Genomic DNA, 17,806 nt, shown 5'->3' on the forward strand with positions numbered 1-17,806 from the left:
CGAAGATTCTCTCGGGGCGAGTGGGGACAATGGTTTGAAGTCCCTTGAAATGAGGGCCCTTCAGGCGATGCCTTCTTTCCTACTCAGATTTGGAAAGCCGAGATTGCTTAGTTGGAAACCTTGTTCTCTCCTCCCAGGCACACACAGATTCCCCTTCCACGCCAGCCGCGGGCCCTTCCACGCCTCCGCGGGCCAAGGTCACCAAATACCCTGATTCCATCCCCCACCCGCCATCAATCCTGCCCACTCTGGCCGCTCTGTCTCGTTCCCTTTCAAGAAGTTTCCATTCGTTTTATTTTTTCCCCCAGCCCGAGGTCCTCTAGACTCCAGCGTGGATTTTAATTGCCTCAATCAGCAGTCATTCTTCCCAGCCGTCACTCAGAGGCTGGACGGTGGGTCCCGCGATCTAGCCCTTGGCTGCGCAGGAACAGTGCGCCCCCGGGGACGGCGCGCTTCAGCAGGCAGGCGTCAGGCTCTACTAAGGCGCTGAAATGAGCCCATCAGCGGGTAGGAGCCCTTCCCCCGCCGTCCCCTCCCCAGGCTGGTGACGGCGCCTGATGCCGGCCCGGGGCGCAAGCTCCCGAGGTCGCAGCGACCTCAGCACCCGCTTGGAGGAGGGCGGCGGGGGAACCCCGCTTCCTTCCCCTCAGCAGGAGCTAGACCTCAAACAACACCCCAATCGATGCACACAGAAAACCCCTCTGGGCCACGCTTCCCCGCCTCGCCGAGGTCTCCCCAGTCTGCCCCTCGCTGACGCTGGCGCGCACCGGCCGTGGCAGCACCCGGGACAGCGGCCGCCCGCACTTCCCGCCTCTGGCTCGCCAGAGGACGCGCTGGCACACCTCCCACCCCCTCACTCTGACTCCAGCTGGCGTGCACGGTCTGCCTCGCATCCTCACGACTCAGCTCCCTCCCTCTCCCGTGTTTTTTTCCTCCGCCGCCCCCTCATTCATCCCCACTGGACTCCCTTTCCCTCAAATGCTCTGGGGCTCTCCGCGCTTTCCCGAGTCCGGGCTCCGAGGACCCTTAGGTAGTACCCGTCCCTTTTAAGGCTTCCCGGCTTCCAAAGCATTGCCACGTCCCTAAACCCTGTCTCCAGCTCTCATACACACACGCACACTCAGACACGCGCGTTTTCTGTTCCTGAGTGACACCCGCCCTCGCCGCTCGGCCCCGCCGGTGTTCGGGCTGTGCCCTCCTCCCGCCACACGGGCACGCACGCGCGCACAGGGCCAAGCCCAAGGCAGCTCGCCGGTAGCTCGCACTCGCAGGCGACCTGCTCCAGTCTCCAAAGCCGATGGCATCTCCGGGCTCTGGCTTTTGGTCCTTCGGGTCGGAAAATGGCTCCGGGGATTCCGACAATCCTGGCACAGGTAGGAAAGAGAACCGGGACCTGCGGCGGGAGAGTTTTGCGGTGGTCTGGGGTTTGCGGGGCTACGGAGAAGACGAAGGAGGTTTTTCCACCCGCAACAGGAAACTTCTTCGGGCGCGTCTCCCTGCTTTTGGGCTAAGTCCTTGACGGCCTAAGAGCTCAAGACCTCTACAGCCTCTTGTCCCCTGGGAAGACGCCCAGATAGTCTCGGGCCCCTTCCACAGAAGGTTCGAAGAGCCCCGCAAAGACCGCGGTGTCTCGGGGACATGGAAATCCATGGGCCTGGGGCGCTGCTAAGATCCAGGTGTCTGGACCCTGGGGAGGGACACAGTGACCGTGAAGATAGAAAAAAAAATATGGGAAAGGTGAGAGATTTCTTGGTCTAGAAAGACAGCCTGCGAAAAAATGGATAGCTTCAGTATTTAGGAAAACTCCAAGCTTGGCAGGGAGAGGAGTTTGCCTTGAGCCGACTGGCACCTGGAAGGGCAGCGGTGTGGGCTTCTCCTTGGGAAACAGATCAAGTAAATGAGGGCTGGCCCGGGCTGCCAAGCTCCCGCTTGCCTCCCGCACCTGCCGGCCTCACCGAGTCCTGAGTGGCCCCCAGGAGGAATGCAGCCCCTTCCCGGACCCGGGACTGATTGATGTTCACACAGAACGAAATTTCACACGTCCGTCTGCTGTTCTCTTTCCGCCTCGCTGTCCGCCTGCCTGTCCTTCCTTGCAGCGCGAGCCTGGTGCCAAGTGGCTCAGAAGTTCACGGGCGGCATCGGAAACAAACTGTGCGGTGAGTGCCCAGGGACAGGGGCGGGCAAGGTCGCGCGCTGGCGGCCCGCGGGGTCCAAGCCGTCTTCTCACCTCCGCATCCGGGTCAGCGGAGTCGGGGTTTCCTGGCTGCGGGTGGGCGGGAGCGAGGGAGCCGGGCCCGGCGGAGGATAGACGAGGCCCGCGCTCGGTGTCCTTACCCAGCCCTGCTCTACGGAGACGCCGAGAAGCCGGCGGAGAGCGGCGGGAGCCAACCCCCGCGGGTCGCCGCCCGGAAGGCCGCCTGCGCCTGCGACCAGAAGCCCTGCAGCTGCCCCAAAGCGGATGTCAACTACGGGTTTCTCCATGCAACAGGTAAAGGCTCTCGCGGAGCCCGGGGGCGCCCCTGCCCCTCTCTCTGCCCCGCCCACCTCGGCCGGTGGGGACCCGGCGCTGAGAACCCGACAGGGGCGTCGAGGTGGCGGCGGAGGCTGGACCTGCCAGAATCTTTAGATGAAAGCGAGAAATGCGGGACCTGCCCGCTGGGTCCAAGCCCCCGAACCTGGCCTCTGAGCTCCAAGAGGGCTCTGAGGCCGTGGCGCTCTTCCCCCAGCGCGGCCCTTGGGGTGGCGGGTGGCCGATGGCCCAGGCGCTCGTGCGCGCACTGAATCGATGACGGCTGGCTTCCCTAGGCCGCTGGGGCCTCTGGTGGGACTCGGTTTCCAAATGTGCCCGAGAATGCAGAATTGCATAATTTTTTTAGGTCTTTAGATCACGAGAGTGATTTGTAGCTGCAATCGCACAAGATAACGATTCCATTCACATGAAACCCGCGCGCCAAGTTTTACCCCCGTGCGCTTACACACCGTCTCCCAAATGTATGCCCGCGCACACACATGCAGACACACATACGCACATGCTCTTTCACACACACACACACACACACACACACACACACTGACTTTAGAAACAGCGGGCCTTCCTAGCCGACCAGAGATACTAGGGCTCCTGTTCCACTTTGGTTTGCCTGAAGGCATTCAGACAAACACTTCTGACGTGAAATATTTCCGTAAACACGTAAGATGGCTTACTGAGAAACAACCTTTAGGACGAACTCCTGTGAAGCAGATAAACGCAGACACACGCTCTTCAAAAAAAGAAAGTAAACAATATAAGTTATGAATTGAAATGCAGTCATTTGGGGAAGAGGAGAAGTCGTAATTTTTCTCATTCATTCCCTTCACCTTTGAAAAATGTCTCCCTTTTAAAGAAAAATGTTCTGCGTTTCCAAAAGCTTTATTTAACATGAAATCTCTCAATTCAAAGAAATGTTATTGCCTCATCAAGATCTTGCCTTGAATATTTTCACAGTAAAATTAAAATGTGGCATTTTAATTCCCTTCTTTAGACCTGCTGCCGGCGTGTGATGGAGAAAGGCCCACTTTGGCGTTTCTGCAAGATGTTATGAACATTTTACTTCAGTATGTGGTGAAAAGTTTCGATAGATCAACCAAAGTGATTGATTTCCATTATCCTAATGAGCTTCTCCAAGAATATAATTGGGAATTGGCAGACCAACCACAAAATTTGGAGGAAATTTTGATGCATTGCCAAACAACTCTAAAATATGCAATTAAAACAGGTATTGTCTCATCGAAAATAATAAAGCTCTTTTTTCTTTTACAATTTTTATTTTATTTTTTTCTATAAAATGTTTTGTTTGATGGAGTTACTGATATTTTCAAAATCGCAAAGTTATTTTCATCACGTAAAAAATAGTCATTATTAGAATGATTCTAATCCAAAACACCTTCCACTGTTATTGCTCATGCTTCTGAAGTTGATAATGTCAGAAACATGATTTAAGTGTAAATCATCAGATTTTACGTTGCATGTATTTGGACACGGAGATTAACCGCTGGTGTAGAAGCAAACATTCATCAGCAGAAACCAGCAGAAAGAACTCAAATGGAGAAAGAGAATATGGAAATAAAAAGCTCCAAAAATGTATGATCCAAACAAAAGCCCGAATGCCAGTGCTGTGCTGGTATTTTCTTTGGCATAAAACTGGTCAGAAACAGGACTCACCACCCTATTAATCATTGAGCAGGAAGGATGTTTTCACATTGTGTCAAAAGGCCAGCCTTTCAGATTTGAATTCAGATTTTCACTTATTTTTAAGGAGATGTGCACAACACACAAGCAGACATGATACAGGCTAGCTTAGCAATTCAGCCATGTTATATATGGATGTGTGTTCCTCCCAGCCACTGTGTATGTGAGATAAAGGAAAAAGGGGGGAGGGGCAAATCAGATATCCTTAGGGGGAAATTTTTTTAAATGTGCTTTTGTGGTCTCTTGGCTTTTCACAGGATTCTTTATATTTCATCCATGTTACAGCTTCATTTATAACATTTATTTGGGTGCATTCCGAGCTTTCATGTTATCTACACAAAGTCAGCTATTCATCTGCCCAGGTCTTGATTAACCTCGCTTTTTACATTGTCTCTAATCATCCTGATACACGATGGCATGGCATTTCATTAAGGCAATAAAAATAAGTATGAATGAATTTCCAGGGGCGGGGAGAACTTTATGGATCTAAATTGATGTGTAGCCTTTAAGAGATTTGCTAGCAAATAAAAAATGTGAAATATGACATGAACATCACCATAGAAACGTCATCTTTTTAGATTGCAAATTTTTTGCTGATGAATTAGCAGTATTATGCTAATCAATAAGAAACATTCTTAAAATGTTTGCTGTGAGAAGTTTAGTTCTTTTTTTCTTTTTGTTCACATTATTTATACCAACAGAGAAGAAAGGTAGGCATACAAAAAGCCTTGGGACATAGATTTCTATCAAAGTCATGCTATGGAATAGGAGTTTTGAAGGTGTATTAGACATCATCCTCAGCGTTCATAAGGAACCCACGTGATGTTTATACCAGGCATTAAAAATTTTCCTACCCCTCCTCAGCTTTTCCTGCATTCATAGTGCAATCCTGAGTGATGCTTTTAATTCATTTTTTTGACCCATTCCCCATACCTTATATTTAGATATGTTAATAGTAAATTGCTACCTATTGTTTGTATTGCTACCAAACCAAAAGAACCTTTGGGAATGTTTTGTGTCTTCATCCTTGAAAGCTAGTGGTGCCTGAAATGCAGTCTAAAGAGTTAAGATAATGGGAGCTGCAAGTCAGTGAAAGTAATAGTTCTGTCTATCAGTGTTGCATTTAGGGCCAGGAAAAGATGGGCTAATTCAATACTCAGATTTTGCCATAATGCTTGTGAAACTGTTAGGTATCACTGTAATGTATTTTATTTAAAGTTCAGATAAAAATGTGATGGATTAAGTTGGATTTCTAAGCAAGGCATATCAATTCAATCTCTCAGTAGTTTTCATAACATATTTAGTCTGCTGGCCTTTTCCTTCAAATAGCATTTCAAAACATTAACGGCAGTCATTTTCTCTATTCAGCTGGCAACTTTATAGATCTCTATGCTATAACTGTCATACTTGTCATCTAGTACTATTTAGGATATTTCAAATTAGTTGCCATCCCTGCTACTACCAGACACTTTAATGCTCCTCCAGAGATGATTTTATAAAATGCATATTATCATCTTGTTTCTACTGAGAGACCTTAACCTGATTTCCACTAGGGCTCCAAGCTTAGAGAGGAGTGAAGGGCAGTGGGAAAATGAAGTCTTCATGGATTGTTAAAATTACCTCTGTAAAAAGAAATGTTGGAACACAGAAAACTGAGCAGAGAATGATAGAATTCCAGAATAATTTTCATTTGCAGAGATCATTAGATTTGATGCTGGTGGTGGTGGTGCTGGCTGGGGAAGAGTAGGACTTAAATGTGGTCCTGAATCTTTTACCAAACCATCAGACAAAGGGAATTAAGCGACAGTAGATGAGGCCGCCCTTGTGTGAATGTTGCCAGGACACAAAGAGCAGTTTGGACCGACTTTTGGCCTCTTCCCAACTGATCTTGAGCAGCAGGGTCAGAGTTGCCTGAGGCTGGTTGTTCCCAGAGTCTGCGTATCCTTCCGGGCTCATTTGCTAGTCTGCAGGGAGCATCCCTGAGTCTAAGCAGCCGTTCTCACATCTCAAGCTCACCATCTTCCTGGCCGCACAGGCTGTGTGTGGCCACCCGATGCCTGACGCAGTGTGCTCTGCTCCCATCACAGGGCCTGGCAGGGTGGCGACAGCAGCAGGAAGCCAAAGGCTGCAGGGACAGCTGACCGATGGGGGCAGGTCTCACAATTCCTTGGAGAGAGCCCTGCCTGGATTTGCTGGGCAGCCCTAGGAAGCAGCCTGTAGGGGCCACAGGACGAGAGCAAATGTCATTAGGGGAATATTTCTGCCAGACATCAAGAGGGCCTGTTGATCTGACCTGTCAAACCATCTCCCTCCCTATTTTCACATCATGATCAGGGAATGAAATTTTTGAGGCAGGAGAGATTCAGGTGAAATGGCAGAGCAAGGTCAAAAAATATAGAGGGAGGAAGGGAAACCTAGCAATGAAAGCATCAAACTTGTTTTCACCATTTACAGAAAGTTATCATCAGGGTGGACTGGCCTTCTGATATCCAGAGGCACAACACAGCCATCACAATCTCTCTCCATCTTATGCAGAGGTTTCATTCCCAAGTTTCCCTAGAGTTAAATACTGTCTAATCATAGACACCACATTCATCCAGAAAATGCATATGAATTGGGAGAATAGATTAATGGATACAGTTGATAATTCTTATTAATTTCCTCACTTGAAAAAAAAAGGCTTAGGGAAAGAGAAATGGAGGAGCATCGGGAGGGAGGAAGCGGCTGTGATTTCAGCTGCGAGCATAATGAAATGGGGAGTCAGTGAGGCAGAGAGGAGTGAAGGGTTGCTCCAGACGTCAGCAGCCACAGCAGCAAAAAGGCCTTCTCACCCTTCGTGGATGGGTAAACTGAGGGGGTCAGCGTCAGAGGTAGAAGGTACCCCATGAGGCCACAAGGACATAAAATAATGCTGGAGAATGCACAGTAGATGCACAAGTCCTGATCCTGCTAAAATGTGCTCCTTCCCAGCTTCTATCTTTTCCCTGTGTCTAACTCTCCGGCCACATGCCTGAGGCTGATAAGAGAGCACTCCAGTGCAGGATAAGCTAGCCATTGGCTTTTGTCCCTGCTCTTCCCCATTGCCTTCCTTTATCTTGTTTCGCCTGTGCGGGAGATGAGAGACGATCACATCCCAGGCTTTAGACAGATGTCCAGGATGTGAAAGATACCTTTTTATCAGATGTTATTTCCATAATGGCCCATCTTCTAAAATTTTTGCTGCTGTGCAAATCACGGACCTATCAATGACAGGCTTTTGTGGAGCAAGAGGAAAAAACCAAATGCTAATGACATATTTGTAATCACATTTTAAATAATAGCCTCAGGAGAATGTGGATGTCAGTCCATTTAGAGAGTTTTAGAGGGATCTAGAAGTCAATTAGATAAGCCTTGCAATGGACTAATCAGTCCATTGAATATATCTTTATGTATCTTGTTGATAAAACAGTGATGTTGACTGTATGTGACCTTATTTTAAAGCACAACTATGAAGGAGCTCTGTTGTTTATAATTAACAAAGAAGAATTGACAAGAATTAGCTCTGTCTGTCCATGCCATCTTTAGACAATCATCACCTTTTGAATTCAGGGCAAATCACTCAGCGAAGTGTCCTATTTTCTCATTTTTGCCCTGTCTTTTGTAATCATTAGCCATTTGTCACTGATACTATTATGAATGTTGGCATGCCTGGCGGATGTCATGGTATGACTGATTCTCAGAACGACTGCAACAGAAAAAGAACTTCTGGCAGCATAAGTGTAAACGAGAAGTAACCTGTCTGAATAGCTGTGGGTTGCAGTAGCATTTTAGCTTGCAAAAATATTGAAAATAGAAAAGAAACTCGTGTGCAAATTGCAAACCACATTTGTTATTTTTTATAGGGTATGATTAAAGGAAGATTTATAGGGTATGTTTTAAGAAATATCAAAAGCTAAAGTAGTCTTCGTGGTTAGAGGAAATGCTTTTATGGTGTGTGTGTGTATGTGCGTGTGTGTGTGTGTGTGTGTGTGTTCTTGCGCATACACACGTGTGTACATGTTGGATTTCTACTTACAGATTTCCTGTTACTGACAGATCTTTCAAGGTCCTTTAGCTAGAGAAATCATGTGTTTGAGAGGAATTTATTTTCATTGGAGGCAATCCTGATTCTGGTATTCCATTTTATTCAGGGCATCCTAGATACTTCAATCAACTTTCCACTGGATTGGATATGGTTGGATTAGCAGCAGACTGGCTGACATCGACAGCAAATACTAACATGTAAGTAGCCAAATGTGCTTTTATGTAATTTAGGATAATTATTAGTGATATTCCATAGTCTTTACATCTTATGTGAAAATCTGTTTTTATTAAATAGCCGCTAAAATAGTGATACAAACTTCTGAAGTGTGAGTGTTCACTTTAATGTAACAGAAAGTAGTTCTGATAATATCTTTCATGTAATCAAACTCAACAAAATTTTTAAAACACCAAAGAGACTTTTTTCTGACATGTTTCATTTATTTTTGTGCATAATGTCAAAGACAAATGGGACCAGATACTATATTTTAAATCATGTTACTCTGCAATATTTTTTTTTATTCAATACAATAAATATCTCTTGTGCATTATGTTAGTAATTGGAGCTCTTGACTGTAGGGATATAGAAAAAATAAACCTTTTGGAAGGCCTTTTTGAAATAATTTTCTCTCTGCTTAATGTTATAATCATGACACTTGTAAATGTATGTTTGAAAAAGGAAATAGTTATGTAGCTATTGTAATGGTTGTAAATTATGTATTTGAGTTACAGAGGTAAAATGTGGCCATTACTACATTTCAGGTTCACCTATGAAATTGCTCCAGTATTTGTGCTTTTGGAATATGTCACACTAAAGAAAATGAGAGAAATCATTGGCTGGCCAGGGGGCTCCGGCGATGGGATATTTTCTCCCGGTACGTGATATTTCAACTTTTTTTGTGTCTTTTCTTCTAATATGCAATGCCTTGTTGTAAACCTAGGGAAGATTAAGTATCTAGCCTGTGTCTCTGCTTAGGTTAAATAGACTGTGTGTTGATCAAAAGAATGAATGTGATTAAGTGCACATGACCATTGAACATGCCTCCAAGCTAAGTAACCCACGCTTGAACAGCAGTTATTTGTGTGCAAAGCGAGCATAATCAGAGATGGTACTTACCCAGTGCTTCTACTGTGATCCTACAAGCAGGATGTACGGATAATGTGGAACAAAGGAATCAAGATTCCTAATAAGGAAATTCACTCTCTGACGCTCTTCCCAGAATTAGTGAAAGGAAATGGGTAGCCTCATTTAATAAAGCATTTGCTGTTCAAGGGTGCATAGCAAGGTAGATCTACTCCATAGAGCATATGGACCACTCTGTCTTTGAAATAACAAGCAGCAAAGTGGATTTACACTAATTTCAAGGAGGACAGAGCAGGCCTTGGGAGAGAATTTCTTAGAGCAAAAAAAGAGGGTGATGATTTCTTCAAGAGCTTTCTCATCCCTTCTCTTCTTTATCATGCCATTCAGTCTTTTCCATCCTGCCTTTTATCACCAGCCATTGCATTCTAAGCTCCATTATTTACACCTCTTCCAGCCAAGAGAATCAACCTGAAACAAAAAGCTGTGTCCTTGGTTTACGGTTCTGTGTGAGACCTTGGTTTGATGAAGAAAAGAAATAGAAGTTAGGAAGGCAATGGAAAGAAAGTCACTGACCCGTGGAAAAGAAACCCGATGTGCAGACCATCAGCCAATCAGTGGCAGGAGCGGGATTGATTAGTCCGCTGAGAAAGGACCCACCTGAGAGAGAGGCCAGAGCAACACCTGTCGTTGTGTCAGACAGAGCAAAGGCCAAGTGGTTGTGATCTCTCTTCAGCAAATCTACAGAGACACGCAGATGATGAGGCGGGGGTGGGGGAGAAAAGAAAAAGTGGAAAGAAAAAATAAGTAAGCAAGAGTGACCCCAAGACCAGGGCTTAAGTATGTTTGCCTGCAAGCTCTGATCAGCTATTTTATTTCATGTGTTTAAATATATAGCACAATTTTTCAGGTGCTGAAGGAAAAGGTGTTAGTTAAATGGGAGGGAAAATTCGCCTTTTAAAAAGTCATTGAACACCAGCTGTGATGAATTTTAAGCTAGCCTTTATTTTGTAGGGCACTTAGTACTTAGTTTTCCTCTGGAAAACTATGCCTCTTGAGGGAAGAGCTTTGTCATCATTGCCTGATGCTTTGAAAACATTTTTCATGAGGAATGAGGTGGGGTACAGAGATCCACGTCATTTCCACCTTTCTTCTTCCTACCCTTGTGTGGTGGGTATAGGATTGATCTGTCCCTGACATGAACCAAGAACGTGCTGGGCTCTATTTTTTTCTTTTATTTGCATTTATTTTATGCTGAATTTATTCCTGTGCCATAAGTTTTAATGGTCCCCAGGAGGAGGGAGAGAACAACTGTACCTGTTGACCCTGAAAATTTGACTAATTTGACTAAGAGCTGGGCCTAATTTACCTGGCTGGTCTGAAAAACCTACATGCCCCAGAAAACATACACCCAGAGAAAGAATTGTCTTCGGCAGTTCTGCTAGGCTCAGAGCTTACCCTCCACCCTCACTGATGATGGGGATTTTCACGTGGAGACGACTTCAGCTTGAGCATGGGAATTATAGGCTTCCTTGGAGCCTAAAGACCCATTTACTCTTACCCCAAGACGCAAGCCATAGATGTCACACTACAGGGCAATGCAGACATTGCAAAGTTGGGAAGAGACAGCAGAAAAGGTCATTGCAACCTGTTTCTGCTCTGCTTTCTACAAGACATCACAGAGGAGAAATGGCTCATCACCACCTTACTGGCCATGGATGCTATTCCCGGGAGCATCCAGCCTCGCTCCTGCAGTAAACGGTCTTACAATTTAAGGGGTGGGGATAGAGAAAGCCACACATCTTATGTGTCTGGGATCTAAAAGTCTCATTCCCTGGGACTCAATGTGAAGAGTTAGGTCTGTGACTTAAAACATACTGCCTCATACCTCCATCGATAATGCCCAAAGGCTTCATGCTTCGTGGAAAGTCCTTTAGGACTCCTAGAAGAAATCTGCTTTTGTGATATCACCTACACTGGGAACCAGAGAAACATGCAGCACTCCTTACTGCTCAGCAGGTCACAAAGCACAAACACTAAGGAGTGGCTAGGAAAGAAAGCTTGGCTTAGTCACAGACCTTTTCCTAGCTAACAGGGTTTTCATAATGTTTCACCTCTTGCTTTTATTAATGTATTTTATTTTTTATTTTTTTGACACAGAGAATCACTCTGTTGCCCAGGCTGGAGGGCAGTGGCACGATCTCAGCTCACTGCAACCTCCACCTCCCGGGTTCAAGCAATTCTTGTGCCTTAGCCTCTAGAGTAGTTGGGATTACAGGTATGCACCACCACGCCCAGCCAATTTTTGTATGTTTAGTAGAGATGGGGTTTCACCATGTTGGCCAGGCTGGTCTTGAATTCCTGACCTCAGGTGATCTGCCCACCTCAGTCACCCAAAGTAGCACTTGCTTTTACATCCTTTCTTAGAGGATTCATAGGAAATAAGAGCAGGTAGGGCTCACGCATTTGTCCTCATGCCTCTAAAACGGTCTTCTCTGCCCAGAGGCCCAGAAGCCTCTTTCTCTCACTCAGGGCTGCTGAGCCTTTAGCCAGAGGACAGCTGAGCTGCAGAGTGACGTGTGGGAGGGCAGGGCTGGAAGCCTCAGAAGAAATGCATGTGAAGAGCACTTTCTTTGGATACGTCTTCCCCTTTCTCTTCTCCCCTCCTTCCTTCTCCAGCCTCTTTAAGAACAACTAAATTCTCAAACAAGGTCATTTTGCTCTCCCCAAGGGACATTTGGCAATATCTATAGATACTTTTGATTGTCTGGGGGAGGGGGTGCTACAGGCATCTGGTGGGTAGAAACCAGGAATGCTGCTCAACGCTTTATAATGCCCACGTCAGCCCTCACCACAATTACGTTGCCCAAAATGTCAGTAAGTGCCAAAACCATGAGCTAGGATGGAATTTCCTTTCGAAGCAGACCCCACTTCCAGCATCCTACAGTCTGCCTTTTAGGCCGGGTGTCTGCTCAGAGCAGGCGTGACCTGGATTCTGCTTCTCCTGCGTCTCTGGAGTCCAGAAAGGAAGGAATCGCCCTTATTTTGGCTGAGGACAGAGGCATGGATCTGGGTGATGAGTGCTATGTGCCAGGCGGCCTGCTTGAGTCAGAGCTCAGGGCTCAAGAGGCAAAGGTCATACCCCTGCCTGGGCCATTCAGCTTGACATGGAGCCCTCCTGCTCCTCAGCCACCAGGAAGGAGAGTAACTCACAACACTCTCGTGACAGCAGGGCTTGGGGTGTTCCCCTTGGGCAGGAAGGAGAGGCAGTACCTTCACTCTGCCCCATGGCCTCACGTCTTCCATGCCAGCATATTAATTTGCATTCATAACAATCTGTCTTTCCTGAATTGCAAACATCCTAAACTTCCCAACAGCCCTGGGTTTTCTTTGCTTGTCAAGTGAGACTCTACTTTATAAGACACAAATCTTATGGCGTGGAATCCCTGACAACCTTTGGATGACACAGAAAAAGTAACACAATATGGACTGAAAATTCTCTTAGTTGTAAGTTTTTCTATAATTATGAAATGAGTTTTGTTAGCTAATACAACTCTATTTCAATGATGTCTTTGAGAGGAAAGAACTAGTTTAGAGGGAATGAACAGATGAGTATGATAAGATAGAATTGGAGATATATCCTTTATGACAGGGGTCCCCAACCCCTTGATGGTGGATCGGTACAGGTCTGTGGACTATTAGGAACCGGGCCACAGAGCAGGAGGTAAGCAAGGGGCGAGCCAGCATTACCGCCTGAGCTCCGCCTTCTGTCACATCAGCGGCCGCATGAGATTCTCATAGGAGCATGAACCCTATTGTGAACTGCGCATGCGAGGGATCTAGGTTGCATGCTCCTTACGAGAACCTAATTAATGCCCAATGCTCTGAGGTGGAACAGTTTCATCCCAAAACCATTCTCCACCCCACCCCCACCCGCCCCCGACCCTCCATAGGTGGAAAAATTGTCTTCCACGAAAGGCGTCACTGCTGCCAAAAAGGTTGGGGACTACTGCTCACTAAAAATTGTTGATGAGGCCAGGCGTGGTAGCTGTCACTTGTAATCCCAGCACTTTGGGAGGCCGAGGCGAGTGGATCATTTGAGGTCAGGAGTTTGAGACCAGCCTGGCCAACGTGGTGAAAACCCGTCTCTACTAAAAATACACAAAAAATTAGCCGGGCGTGATGGCGCATGCCTGTGGTCCCAGCCTCTTGGGAGCCTGAGGCAGGAGAATCTCTTGAACCCAGGAGATGGAGGTGGCAGTAAGTGGAGATCGTGCCACTGCACTCCAGCCTGGGCGACAGATTGAGACCCTGTCTCAAGAAGAAAAAAAAAAATGTTAACAGTTTACACCAGTAACAACTGATTTATCTTAATCCAAGTGCAAGGCACTGAATGAGTTGAAATGAAAAAAAAAAGGTTTCTCCATTCGGATATAAGCAGGATTTTACAGAACTCATGCAGAATGACCACGTTCACAAGCTGGGATGGAGGCAAACCTTTTGCTTTTGAATTAAAAACCCTCTTCAAAGGGCTTACAACAAGAGTAGAATCCACCGCAGTTCCAGTTAGTGACTGAGAGGGGGTGTGGCGGTGGCACCTGTCCTGTCCCAATGTACCCTCTGGGGTAGTGCCTTTGAGTCTGAGGATTCAGTTTAAAGATAGTCAATAGGGTTTTCTTCTGAGTCCAAGGAGGACTCAGGTCAATGGATATAAGGAATGTTGCTTGCATGTGAAACGAGGTTGATAATAAATAAAGTAACTGTGTGTTGCTGTGCCCTTTAGGTGGCGCCATATCTAACATGTATGCCATGATGATCGCGCGCTTTAAGATGTTCCCGGAAGTCAAGGAGAAAGGAATGGCTGCTGTTCCCAGGCTCATTGCCTTCACGTCTGAGCATGTATGTGTTTCTGTTCCTTCCAAGTTTAAGGTCATGTTCCATAAAGCCCTAGTTGAAGGAATGGTGGCTGGAAATGCATTATCCCCAGAAGCCCTCTTTTTGGAAGACACCTTGGGAGAGAATCGGGGAGAAAACTGAGTGGTACTATGGGGTGTCCTCCTTGACTCTTTGAAATTCAGGAAAACCTTCAAAGATAAAGGAACAGCCTGGGCAATACAGTGAGATCCCATCTTCACAGACAATTTAAAAAAAAAAAATTAGCCAGGTGTGGTAGCACAAACCTATGATCCCCGGATGCTGAGGTAGGAGAGTTACTTGAGTTCGGGGGGTTGAGACTGCAGTGAGCCGTGATTGCACCACTGCACTCCAGCCTGGATGAAAGAGCAAGACCCTGTCTAAAAAAAAAAAAAAAAGAAAAGAAAGAAAAAGAAAAAAAGATAAAGGAAAATGTTTTTAGCTCTAGTTCCTATCCTTCTCTTCTGTGGAATCAAGTTGCATGTTAAGGGAAGGGGAGGAGGAGGGAAGGCAGAGTGACTGTGAGCTCATTTGGACCATTGATGCTAGGGCCATGTAAGCAAAACTCCAGAGTAGCCTTTGACATAGTTTTCTGTTTAAAAACTCAGCCCACTGATCTGATAGATATTCTGCCCTCATGGTGCCTTGAGCCTTTTTTTTTTTTTTTTTTTTTTTTTTGAGACATTCTCGCTATGTCACCCAGACTCTAGTGCAGTGGTACAATCACAGCTCACTGCAGCCTCAACTTCCCAGGTTCAAGCAATCCTCCCACATCAGTCTCCTGGATAGCTGGGACTCCAGATGTGTATCACCATGGCTGACTAATTTTTCTGTCTTTTACAGAGACACGGTCTTGCAGTGTTGGCTAGGGTGGTCTCAAACTCCTGGCCTCAAGTGATCCTCCCACCCCAGCCTCCCAAAATGCTGAGATTACAGGCGTGAGCCACCATCATACCCAGCCTGAACGATTTAACATCCATCTTTAGCTGACTTGACCAGAGGTTTTGTTACCATAAAGAAATAGCACCGGGCCAGGCATGGTGACTCATGCCTGTAATCCCAGCACTTTGGGAGGCCGAGGCAGGTGGATCATTTGAGGTCAAGAATTAGAGACCAGCCTGACCAACATGGTGAAACCTCATCTCCACTAAAAATACAAAAAAATAGCCAGGCAAGGTGGCGGGCGCCTGTAATCCCAGCTACTCAAGAGGCTGAGGCAGGAGAATCGCTTGGACCTGGGAGGCGGAGGTTGCAGTGAGAGGAGATCGCGTCACTGCACTCCAGCCTGGGCAACAGAGCGACACTCCGTTCTCAAAAAAACAAAAACAAAAACATAAGACTGTTCCTGCATGATCTCTGCCTCACAGTAGCCTGGGTTCTGGAATACGGCTGCCTCAGAGACGATCAGGAAGCCCTCTGATGGCCAGGGAACAGGAAGGGAGGAAGGGGCTAGAGGAAGACTCCTGAAAGGAAATGTCACTCAGGAGGCGTAGGGAACTGTGGTGGGTCTCAGATGCAGATCCACCATGAAATTTTTCTGTCTTATTTTAAGTGAGGTGTGTGTGTCCGTCTCTGTGTGTGCCTGTATGTGTCCATGACAAGGAAACAGATTGGAAACCTGTGGATACAGTTCATTACCACAACAGTGGCCATGAAATTAAAGGAAACTAGCAATTCCATGTTAACAAATTATCAAAGCATCTTGTTTTCAGTCATGTTTTGGGGTTTTATTATTTTGTTATATGTCCTTCTTCAACGTATAGGGGTCACATTGAGCAAAGACCACAGCCTAAAGTTACTTAGCATCTTACCTTTCTATTGCTGCTGGAACAAATGATTACAAACTTTGTGGCTTACAACAATATGAATTTATTACCTTATAGTTCTGGGTGTCAGAAATCTAAAACGGGAAAAGCAGGGCCGCATACTTCCCGGAGGCTCTCTGGGAGAATCCATGTCCTTGCCGTTTACAGTTTCTAGAGGCACCTACATTTTTTGGTTCATCTTCAGAACCAGCAGCATAACATCTTTAGATGTCTCTCTCTCTCTCTCTCTCTCTCTCTCTGACCTCTTCTTCCACCACCACATCTCTTTCCATCTGTGGCTCTCCTGCCTCCCTCTTTTGGATCTACTCAGATAATCCAGGATAATCCCCCATCTCAAGATCCTTAATCTAATCACATTTGCCAAGTCCCTTTTACCATGTAAAGTAACATATTCACAGTGTTGAAGATGAGGATATGATTTTGTGGCAGAGAGTATCTGTTATTCAGCCCACCCTACCTAGTGCCTCACCAGGAGATAACTTTCATTTCTCAGCTTCTCCAAGGGTAGAAAAACATGATCTACTTTTCTACTCAATTACTATTTTCCTGAAATGGGTTTGGACCCCTAAATAGTTACATGTTACTGCATTCTCAGCCTCAAAAAGTCCAGATGATCTTTTATTGGGCATCTTTTTCTTTCGGCTTCCAAGCTGTGTCCACAAGTTAAAATGAGTTTGGTCTAGCAGCAAGTCACTCTGTACTCGCTGCCAGGCGTCTCTGGTTTGGGCATGAGCTTCTCAGCCTCATGCTTTACATAAATTGACTGAGACTTGCCCAGAAAGATCTGGCCATGTGGTCTGAGCATCTAAAAATAAAAATTGCTTTCTTTTTTTCCTTTTTTTTTTTTTTGCTTGTCAGAGTTCAGCCCTGTCGTCCAGGCTGGAGTGCTGTGGCATGATCTCTGGAGTGCACTGGTGCAATCTCGCCTCACTGCAACCTCCATCTCTGAGGTTCAAGCGATTCCTCCTGCCTCAGCCTCTGGAGTAGAGTAGCTGGGACTACAGGCATGTGCCGCCACGCCTGGCTAATTTTTGTGCTTTTAGTAGAGGCAGGGTTTCACCATGTTGGCCACACAGGTCTTAAACTTCTGACCTCGGGTGATCAATCCACCTCCACCTCCCAAAGTGCTGGGATTATAGGCAGGAGCCACCACGCCCAGGCTACTTCTTCATTTCTGAGAAAGAAACACAATTCGACCATATAACAACCATTTGACTCTCCCATCTCCTTCTTGTGTCTCTATCTATGCATACAATTATGAAGGATCATTTGAATTATGAAGCTCTCCTAAAATGCCAATAGGTTCTAACTTTGGCCTATCATTTGAGTTATCATTGCCTCATCATTTTTGACAAATGAATTGTTTTTCTAAAATATAGTACCTTATATTATCTGACTACTATTTGACAGTTTCCAAAACACTTTCAATATATGGAACTTTGATTCTCACAGCAACGTTATAGGACAAGAGATTGTTATTAGCATTTTACAAATGAAGAGGCTGAAATTAGCTACATAGGTAGAGCCAGGATCAAACTGGGTTTACTGGGTCCAAGACCAGTGAGCTCCATGCACCGACTACCACTGTAGAAACCAGATTAAAAGATTCAGCAACAGAGCTTTATATACAGCAACTCATCAGTTGACTTAACATCTTATACCTTCCCTGATCAAATTTCCACCAGGAGCTATTTGCTT

At 46.0% G+C, this 17,806-nt stretch overlaps 1 protein-coding gene across 1 annotated transcript in view; it reads left to right on the forward strand.

The window, feature by feature from the left end:
• The first annotated feature begins 1,014 nt into the window (after positions 1–1,014).
• The window catches only part of GAD2 (glutamate decarboxylase 2), an 86,656-nt gene continuing 69,864 nt past the window's right edge, over positions 1,015–17,806 (forward strand). Inside the window, exons 1-7 of the mRNA XM_050804512.1 lie at positions 1,015–1,373; positions 2,097–2,156; positions 2,339–2,488; positions 3,522–3,755; positions 8,398–8,488; positions 9,050–9,162; positions 14,152–14,267. Coding sequence (XP_050660469.1) covers positions 1,298–1,373; positions 2,097–2,156; positions 2,339–2,488; positions 3,522–3,755; positions 8,398–8,488; positions 9,050–9,162; positions 14,152–14,267 — 840 coding nt within the window. The 5' untranslated portion in view covers positions 1,015–1,297. The remainder of the gene's footprint in view (positions 1,374–2,096; positions 2,157–2,338; positions 2,489–3,521; positions 3,756–8,397; positions 8,489–9,049; positions 9,163–14,151; positions 14,268–17,806) is intronic.

The sequence above is a fragment of the Macaca thibetana genome, chromosome 9, assembly GCF_024542745.1.
Source record: "Macaca thibetana thibetana isolate TM-01 chromosome 9, ASM2454274v1, whole genome shotgun sequence".
NCBI classification, from domain to species: domain Eukaryota; kingdom Metazoa; phylum Chordata; class Mammalia; order Primates; family Cercopithecidae; genus Macaca; species Macaca thibetana.